This window comes from Leptosomus discolor, chromosome 12, assembly GCF_034619465.1.
Source record: "Leptosomus discolor isolate bLepDis1 chromosome 12, bLepDis1.hap2, whole genome shotgun sequence".
NCBI lineage: Eukaryota > Metazoa > Chordata > Aves > Leptosomiformes > Leptosomidae > Leptosomus > Leptosomus discolor.
In genome coordinates, this window is record NC_141402.1 from 60,727 (window position 1) to 70,404 (window position 9,678).

At 58.0% G+C, this 9,678-nt stretch overlaps 1 protein-coding gene across 3 annotated transcripts; it reads right to left on the reverse strand.

Moving 5' to 3' along the window:
* Positions 1 to 1,740: 1,740 nt before the first annotated feature.
* On the reverse strand, positions 1,741 to 8,589 carry LOC147414544 (uncharacterized). 3 transcript variants are annotated; one of them, XM_086472105.1, is made up of 7 exons: positions 8,512 to 8,589; positions 8,208 to 8,317; positions 5,488 to 5,559; positions 4,069 to 4,149; positions 2,697 to 2,731; positions 2,419 to 2,586; positions 1,741 to 2,316 (listed from the first exon to the last, which is right to left on the reverse strand). In XM_086472105.1, exons 4-7 carry the CDS (start codon positions 4,110 to 4,112, stop codon positions 2,204 to 2,206), a joined length of 360 nt encoding a protein of 119 aa, XP_086328231.1. In that variant the 5' UTR covers positions 4,113 to 4,149; positions 5,488 to 5,559; positions 8,208 to 8,317; positions 8,512 to 8,589; the 3' UTR covers positions 1,741 to 2,203. The 3 variants fall into 3 exon arrangements, with proteins under 3 accessions (XP_086328231.1, XP_086328229.1, XP_086328232.1); XM_086472103.1 differs by lacking the exon at positions 4,069 to 4,149; XM_086472106.1 differs by lacking the exons at positions 4,069 to 4,149; positions 5,488 to 5,559.
* Between the last annotated feature and the right edge of the window lie 1,089 nt (positions 8,590 to 9,678).

Genomic DNA, 9,678 nt, shown 5'->3' on the forward strand with positions numbered 1-9,678 from the left:
GAGAGGGGCGGGGGATGACCGACACCAACGGCTCTCCCTGGCATAACCCACAGACGAGCACTCACCTGCCACAGCCCACGAGACAGAATCCACGCTTGATGCCTGCCCCCCGCCAGATCATCGACGCTGGCTGCTGCACAGCAGAGGGGTGGGAGGCGTCCGCCAAAGGACGGTGCCGTGGCTCTTGCTCGCACTCGGCTCTGCCACGTTCCCCGTCCCGGACCACGCCGTGGCTCTTGCTCGCACTCGGCTCTGCCACGTTCCCCGTCCCGGACCACGCCGTGGCTCTTGCTCGCACTCGGCTCTGCCACGTTCCCCGTCCCGGACCACGCCGTGGCTCTTGCTCGCACTCGGCTCTGCCACGTTCCCCGTCCCGGACCACGCCGTGGCTCTTGCTCGCACTCGGCTCTGCCACGTTCCCCGTCCCGGACCACGCCGTGGCTCTTGCTCGCACTCGGCTCTGCCACGTTCCCCGTCCCGGACCACGCCGTGGCTCTTGCTCGCACTCGGCTCTGCCACGTTCCCCGTCCCGGACCACGCCGTGGCTCTTGCTCGCACTCGGCTCTGCCACGTTCCCCGTCCCGGACCACGCCGTGGCTCTTGCTCGCACTCGGCTCTGCCACGTTCCCCGTCCCGGACCACGCCGTGGCTCTTGCTCGCACTCGGCTCTGCCACGTTCCCCGTCCCGGACCACGCCGTGGCTCTTGCTCGCACTCGGCTCTGCCACGTTCCCCGTCCCGGACCACGCCGTGGCTCTTGCTCGCACTCAGCTCTGCCACGTTCCCCGTCCCGGACCACGCCCGGATGGGCTCCCCAGAGCAACAACTGCCCCTTTCCCCACCGGACAGCCGTGGCTGCTGTGCCTGCGGGGCAGCCCTTGGATAGAGACAGAGCTGGCCCCGCGGGGCGAGAGCGCTGAGCAACCGGCAGGCAAACCTGGGGGGGGGGGTGTGGGGGGGAGCTGCTGCGCAGCATCGGACACTCACAGCAAGACATTGGGAAACAAAAGGCCCCAGCCATAGTTCAGCACATTAGAAGAACAACACAGAAGAAAGGAGAGGAATTCAATAGAACGAGGGACAGGAGAGCAGTCGAACTGAAGGAGACCAGCCCGAAATACAGACGCATCCTCTACAAACCAGAGTGATTTGAATACTTAACACTCCATAGAAAGACAAACAGATACGATTTCCAACCCATTCTTAGCAGAAAAGCAACTGCTCTTGCTCATGTTTGATGCCCTTCCTTAGAGCGCTGCTGCAGAACAAGGCTGTACACCCCCATTTAGATCTATGCTTACACCTGTCTCCAAAATACACAGTTGTTATTTGACTCTGCTCCTGCCCCGCCTTGTTCTATCATGTCACATAATTAGAAACAAAGTACTTCAGAGCGCTCTGTCAAAACACAGGGAAGAAACCCAGTAACACACAGCTGCCTCTGGCTTGGAAGAGTTAGAGAAACCCCTGACCGCTTAAGTACACCTCATATATTACACGCTGTACTGATTCAGCAGCGAGTTTAAACTGCGTTAGTCATTCTGCCAATTATACAATTTTAACTTTCTCTAGAGTTTCATATAGGATAGGAAAAGATCAGCGAAATAATAGATCCCCCACATGGTTTTACTCATTAAAAAGAAAAAAAAAAAAAAAGAAATTCAAATCCCCAGGGCTGCAATAGGTAAGGCCACCGAACAGGACTGGCAGACGCACTAAGGCTTCTGGCTGTACCAAAGCACGCAGAGGAACATTTTTTAATCGTATCTCGACTGTTGCAACCGAGAATGTAAAGACCAGCGACGCTATCCACTTTTGGAACACCTGCTGTGCTTCGGTCTTCAGAAATAAATTGACTTTTCTGTTGTTTTGTTTTTCAAAAGAGGGCAAAAAGTCTCGCTGCTCATGACTTCTACAGCCAAGCACACAGAGTCCAACAGGCAGTTCGTATAACGCAATTTCTTTGAAGGAGAAAGATTTCCATTCTGGGAAAATCTCTTTTCCAACTGAAACCAAAGTTACGCTCTGCAGGACAACGGTCCCCGGTCCCTCAGCTTCGCTTCCAGAGGGCTGGGGATCCGCGTCCATCCTCAACAGAAACCACATCAACTAACCCGATTACTCCTGCAGTTGCCACGTTCCTCCACGTCGCCTGCAGAAAAAAAAAACCCACACACCGCTGACAGCGGTAGTTGTCACACGGGTCACCACAGACCTCCTCCAAACACCCTCCTCCTCAAAAGGAACGTGGTCTTCCGCTCAACTGCTCCGCACCAATTCCCATGTTGGACGCTGCAGCTGTCATTGCTTGCAGCACCTAAGGTAGCAACAGACAAGAGAAATACCGTCACGCTTGGGAGAAATCACCAGCCCCACGCTCCTCCTTGCTGCTCCTTAGTTCACCACCTCAAAAGCTCACCCAACTCCAAAGGCAGCTGCGTAACACCTGCACAACCGAACAGAAACGCTTGACCGAGCTGCCACAGGACGCTCCGCTCTTGGACACCAGCCCGGCTGACAAACCGCCTCGCCTCCTCAGGCCGCTGGTCAGTGCGCGGCTTCGCCCCTCCGAGGCTACGTGCGTGACCTGCGAAAGCCAAAACAAAAGGCACGTGCTGAGATACCCCTCGAAACCACAGCCTGCCCGTGCCCATTCCCCTCTCCTCCTCCTCTACTTCGGCCGCGCACCCACCCTACCTCTGCCAGCTGCCGCGTTGTGGCTCAGGTACCACCTGTAAAACACAACCAATAAGAGATGCTTATAAACTTCACGAACAACTCAACACCTGAAAAGTAACTGCGCTGCTGCAGCCCACCAGTGCCAGCTCGCCTCGCCCCAGCCACTCGTGGTGCCCATACCCCGCTTCGCTCGCTGCTTCGCACCTTCGGAATACAACAAACCTACCAAGACCTGTCAGCTGCTCACACAGCCACTGGCCGCATCTGCCCGCCGACACCTCACGCCAACCCACCTTCTTACGGTCACTGCCCCGCCCCTCCTCTAACCCTTTGGTGCAAGGCTTGTCTCACTGCATCTGAAAACGGCATCGAACGAGTCACCCAGATGCGGAGCAACAGCTTAACGGTTCCAGAGGTCTCCTTTCCACGTAGGAATACCCTCTAGTCTCCAACAACAGCCAGCCAGCCATCACAGAAAACCAAAGCCAAAGCAACACCTGGCCCTAGGCGTATGACCCTTAACGCCTTCGTCCCCGGAAGTCAAACGCCGCAGCCCCTGATGAAAAGATACGGCCGCAACCGCAACGGTGGACGCGCGAGAAGCTGGGCCCCAAGACCCAACATCCACAGGACGTGGAGAAGTCATCGTCCCAGAAGAGGGCTCCGTGAGAACAGACCGCTCGACAGCGGATACCCCAGTGCATCCCAGACCACCCGTCACCTTCTCGGACACGAGACGTGCCGGACAGATCTGCGTGTGGAGCTTCTCTCGCGAGACGGGGAGCGCTCGGTCGGCGGTACCCCGGTGAGTCGAGGAGCACGAGACCCTCGGTGCAGCTACTGATGCGCCCGCCTACCGCAAAAGAATAAAACGCCGGAGCATTGAGACCCCAGTAATGTGTGGTATAGCGCACATGGAACAAGCACCACCGACCACCTCCTTACAGCTGAACCCCTTGAGGAATCACAGCGGCGGTCGGCTGACGGAAAAACCACGGCGGCTGAAAGATCTAACACAGGCACCTTACAACCACAGAAACCGGTGCTAAACACACAACAGGTGAAAAACAACACGGAAACGTAACTGCTGTGACCGGCACTACGACACGTCTCATCGGGCGCGTCATGAAAAAGTCAGAAACGGAATAATGGGAAGGCTCGCATGCCCAGGCCCACGACAGAAGACAGACCCCGGCCGAAGACTGTTACCAGCGCAAAGAACACAGACACCCTTCTCTGAGAAGTTCTGGGGAAGATGCCTTCTCGAGAAACGCTCAAGCTCCGTATACAGGCGAATACAAGATGCTCGCTCTAACCCCCGCTGGACAATCTCACCATCAGTCCTATTAAGAGAGAAAAAACAGCGTAGATCAAGACATCAGCAACTTACACAGCACGCAGTAAAAACGGTGGGGAAAAAAACCAAGGTTCCATCTCCCATAGTCAGGAATTCCAGAAAAACGCAATGCATCTAAAATAAAAAAAAAAAAAAGTGGCAGGCTATTAAACCATTTTGCCACCCCCAAACCCTCAGCGGAAAACCGCCAGCCTGAAACAACAAAAACAACTGCATACAAGGGTACTTCCTACTACGCCTACAGCCGAACCTCGGCCGGTCCCGCAACTCTTTTCTCACACCGATGCCTCTGCTTCTCGCCGTGACCAAACCCCCGACACCCACGCAGCCCAGGTGGCTCCAAGAGCTTCCGCCAGCAACCGGACCAGCGAAGCGCCCGCACCGCAGCAGCCCTGGAGCAGAACGGGCTCCCTGTGCAGAGGCCAGGGCTCGTACACCTGGGGCCCTGCTCACCGCCCTTCCTGCAGTCCCCTGGGAAAAGGGCTGGGGCGACCCCCAGCAGATACAAGGGCAGCCGGAGGAGCAGCAGGGAGTTTCCTCACCTGCCTCCGTGTCATGGGGTACAAAGCGCTGAGCAAAGACAGCGACCCATACCGCAAAGGACGACACCTGCTCTTCTACTGCATCTGCGGCACCAGCAACGTGACCAGGCAGGGAATTAAACTAACAGAACCACTTTAACTGGGAGAATAAGGACACAAACCTGAGCCAGATGCAGTCAGCAACATCCCTGGGGAGGAACCGGCAACTAGAGTCCTCAGCGCTGCCCCAGGAGACATAAAGAACGGCCAACTGTTGTCCACAGCGACGGCCACCCCTTTCCCCAGGCAGGAACCCCTCCTTCTGCAGGAGCTCCTGGGGACGCCCCCTCCTGCCCCAGACCGATGCCAATGGCACCCACGCTTATGGGGCAATAAAGCACGCTCGTGGGTCAGCTTGCTGCTGCGAGGGCAGGGTCTGGGGTGGTCGGGGGCTATGGGACAGGTGCTGGAGCTGTGGGCAGCTGCATGGGGCGCGCAGGCTGGAGCACTTTTCCAGGGGGTGGGAAGGCCTCCAGGTGCCTGGAGGCAGCCATCTGCCCCTCTTCCTCCTTCCTCTCCACCAGCTCAGAAAATCCCTGGGAGCTGCCCTGAGGGGGCCCAACTCCAACTGACCCTCGGCCCGTCTGCTGTTGGCACTCTCGGGCAGGTGTGCCCCAACAGCACCATCCCCTAGGGCGGCAGCCCCATGACACAGAGCAGCCATCGCCATCAGCCTCGCTGGCTCCCTCCCGGGCTCCTCCGGCATCAGCCCACAGCTGCAGCCATGGCCCCTTACCCCCCGCTGTGTACCTGCTCCCCTGGACTCTCTGACCACCGCTCAGCGAGTACAAAGCAGAGTGAGGGTTTATTTACGAACGCATCTAAGTGCCAGGAACGCGCCTGCTCTGGGGCTCAGAGCCCGTCCACTCACCCTTCCCTAGGACCGCTTGGCAGTCCACGCTGGGGCAGCGGGTACAGAGAACGAAAACACAGCCATGGGGAGCTGGGCAGAGGAACAGAAAGAGAAAAATAAGGTGAGGGAGAGGAACTGAGGAGCAGAGAAAGAGAGGTACCGGGAAAAGAACAGAGAGGGGGAGACACAGATAAAGAAAGGACACAGAGCCCTGCAGGGACATGGCGCAAGGAAAACGGGGTCAGGGAGCCGGGCGGGTGAAAAGAGCGTGCCCACCAGCCCTGTGCCCAGGGGGCAGCAGCAGCCTTTCCTCACGGGGAGGTGGCAGCGGGCACGGCGGCCCCATCCCACAGGCCCTGCAGCATTGCGCGGCCGTTACCGGCGGCACCCGCCAGCAGGACAGCCATCACTCGACCCCCGCAGCGCAGCACCTCCTCCCCTGGGCTCCCTCACAGCCCCTTGCCCGCTGTGAAGGGACTGCAAACGCAGCCAGGAGGGCAAAGGAGATGGCGAATGTTTCTTCAGTCATGCAGGTAGCGGGTGCAGCGAGAGCACCTGAGGCAGGGAACGGGATGGCAAGCGAAGGACAGGGACAGGGAGCCCGACAGGTGGAGAAAGAAGCAGCAGGGAGAGAAGAAGAGAGGCAGCAGATAGAGGGAGAAGGGAGCAGGGCAGAGACCGACAAAGGAGGACGGAGACGCAGGAAAAACCTGGGACAGGCAGCACAACAGAGAAGAAGGAAAGAAGAACAGGGGCAGGAAGCTGGACCGAGACACATGGAGAAAGACAACAAAAAACAGGGCAGAGAGGGAGGATGAAACAACAGGGACAGGGAGCCAAGACAGTCAACGATGGAGGGAAGGGGCGGGGGTGGGGGGAACAACAACACAGTACAAACCACAGAGCTACACACTACAGGTGAAAGAATTAAGAAATAGGGACGGGGAGCCAGAAAAAAAAAAAAAAAAGCTGGAGAGCAAAAAGTATAGCGATTCATACAAAAAGAAGGGAGGGAATATTAAAATAGCGTCATCAGGGAGCCAGAGAAAGCGAGACGGAGAAAGGACAAAAGCAACAGGCTACAGGGCAGAGAGGGAGGAATTAAAAGGGAGGGACTGGGAGCTGGGAGAGGGGGAGAAAGAAAAAGAATCACAGCACGCTACAGGGCGGAGAAGGAAGAAACTGAACAACAGGGACAGGGAAACGGCCAAAGAGAGCCCAAAGAAAAAAAATGTGCCGATAGACTAAAGGACAGAGAGGGAGGAGTGAAAAAACAGGGAGCCAGAGCCAGGCACAGAGAAACCGAGACAGAAAAAACAGCCAGGAGCAACAAGGCGGGGGGGGGTGATGCGAGGATCTGGAGCCAGACAGAGAAACAGCAAAAGAAAATGACAGCGACGGGCTCCAGGGAGGAGCGGGAGGAATGAAAAAAGACAGAGACGAGGGGTCGGACCCAGTGTGACACACACAGGAAGCACAGCAACAGCTGGAGGGCAGAGAGGGAAGAATTAAAACACAGGGACAGGGCGCCAGAGGTGGGGTGGGGAGACAGATAAAGGGGGAGGGGGCGGACAGAAAGACAGGCTACAGGGAGAAGCAGGAGGAATTAAAAAATTGGGATCCAGAGCTGGACAGAGAGAAGGAGAAAGCAGCACAATCACCACAGGCTACAGGGCCCAGAAAGAAGAAACTGAAAAACAGGGAAGCGGAAGCCGTCCAGAGAGAGATATGAAGAAAGGGAAGATAGCGGGAAGCCGCCACACAGCAGCAAGGGAAGGATTAAAAAGGTGGGGCGGGGAGCCGGATGGGGAGCGATGGAGAAAGAAACAAAACCCCTTGAGGGCTACAGGACAGAGAGGGAGCAACTGAAGACTCAGGAAAAGGAGTGGGACAGAGAACGGAAAAACAGCGACGGGCCACAGGGCAGAGGGAGGAACCACATATGTGGGGAGAGGGAACCGGCCAGAGAGAGATGAGGACAGACAGATAACAGCACTGGGCTACAGGGCCGAGAGGGAGAAACTGAAAAACGGGGACCGAGAGCCGGGAACAGGAGAGATGCAGAAACACCAAATCGCAACAGGCCACAGGACAGAGAGGGAAGAAATAAACATCTGGGACCAGGAGCAACCTACAGAGAGACGTCAGGAAACGGAAGTTTCAAGAACAATGCGTACGAGGCAGAGGGGAAGGCATTTTTAAAAGTGGGTAAAGACAGGGACAGGGAGCCCGACAGAGACAGAGAGAACAAGAAAGCAACAACGGGCTGCAAGATAGACAGGGAGGAATTGAAAAATCCCAGCAGGGAGCCAGACAGGGCGAGATAGCAAAAGGAATGAAATCGCGACATGAACTTCGAAAGCGACAGGCTGCAGGGCAGAGAGGGAGGAATTTTAAAAAATCCGGATCTTGTGCTGGACCGAGAGACTGAGCAAATAAAAATGGTGAGGCCTAAAAGGGCACACAGGAAGGAATTAAACAACAGGGACAGAGAGCCAGACAGAGAAAAGTCCTGACAGGCTTCCAGAAAGAGAGGGGAATTTAAAACTAGAGACCAGGAGCTGGACAGAGAGAGACCGAGAAAGGGGGGGAAAAAAAAAAAAAAAAAAAAAGATGGGAGTGGGGGGCGGGCGAGGGGGAATCACAGCAGCATGTGAAAGACAGGGGGCCAGGGAAGGGACAGGGAGAGCCTGGGACACACAAGTGGGGCGATGGGGCCTCGAGGGCCCAGGACTCACCGCATCTCTTGCTCTCAGTGCTGCCGGGAGAATTTGCCCGTTCAGACGCTTCCTTCTCTTCCTCTCCTCCCTTCCTCTTCTGTAGCTCCAGTCACATGGTGGTTCTCCACCTAAAAGATTACACGGCTGTCTCAACTCTTGCGAGACAAGGCTTCCTAGACATGTAGCCTTGCTCACGTGTCACATGGCCGTACCGCGCCATGGGTTACGCACAGGGACTTTCCAGTACACACTGGCAGGCTCGGTCTCGCCTGCAGCGGGAGGCAGCTGCCAGCCAGATGGCCTTCGATTCCTTCTTCTTTACCTTTCTCTGGCCTCTCCAGCTTCAGCCGCAGCAGCTCCTGTCCACTGCCCACAGCCAGCAAGCGCTCCGCCTGTCCCTTTTCACCCCCACGCCACGACAAGAGCGAGGCCAGACAGAGACAAGCCAGGCAAGACCGAAGCGGGTGCAGACAACAGCATCCCCAGAGGAGGAAGGGACAACTGTGCCCTCAGGGCAGTCTCTGGGAGACAAGAAGAAGAATCAGTGACCATTATGACCGTAGACCATCCCTGGCCAAATCGCCTCCTTCCACAGCAGCTTCTGGAGACGCCGCTTTTTCCCTGCACTGCAGCTAATGGCATCCACGTTAAGGCAGAATCAAGTGCATTCGAGGGCCAGCTTGCTGCCATCACAACAGGGTGACCTGGGGCTGTGAGACAGGCTGCAGGGGAGGTGCTGGAGCTGGGGGCAGCTGCGCAGGGCGAGCGGGGCCGGGGACGGCTCAAGGGGAGCTCTGGTGAGTTGGGAAGGCACCCGGCGCCTGGAGGGGCGTCCGCCTCCTCCCCCTCTTCCCTCCCACCAGCTCCCGGGAGCTCCCCGGGGCTGCTCTGACCCGGCTCGCCCCGAGCAGACCGGCATCCCGCCGCAGCACGGGCTTTGAAGCTTCCCGTCCCGCCACCCCCGGCGGCCAGCGGCCAGCAGAGACCCCCGTATCCGCCGAAGGGGCTCGCTCGCCTCACCGCCGGCCTCGACCCTCACCCGCCGCCATGCTGCTCTCGTGCACCGCGCATGCGCCGGCCGTCGACCGGAAGAACCACAGCCGGCGCGCGGCCGCAGCGCCCGCCGAGTGGCGCGTGCCCGGGGCGGCCCCGGCGCTGCAGCCCCGCGCCCCTGGGGCGGGAGGACACGCCCCCGGCGGGGCGGGGCGGGGAAGGGGCGGGTCTGAGCTTGGGCTGGGGGCGAGGGGCAAGTCGGGGGGTGCAGGCAGCCTCCGAGGTCCGGAAGCAGAGGAGCGGCGAAAGGGCGGTGCCGAGCATGGCAGGGCCCCGCTGGAGACAGAGCCAGGAGCCTCCGGCCGCCGGGCGAGCACGCTGAGCGGCCGGCAGCCAAACCTGGGCAGGGGGAGCTGCCGAGCAGCACCAGACACAACACAACAGCTCAAGAACAAAAATCCCAAATTATGTCTCAGTATATCAAAAAAAAAATGCA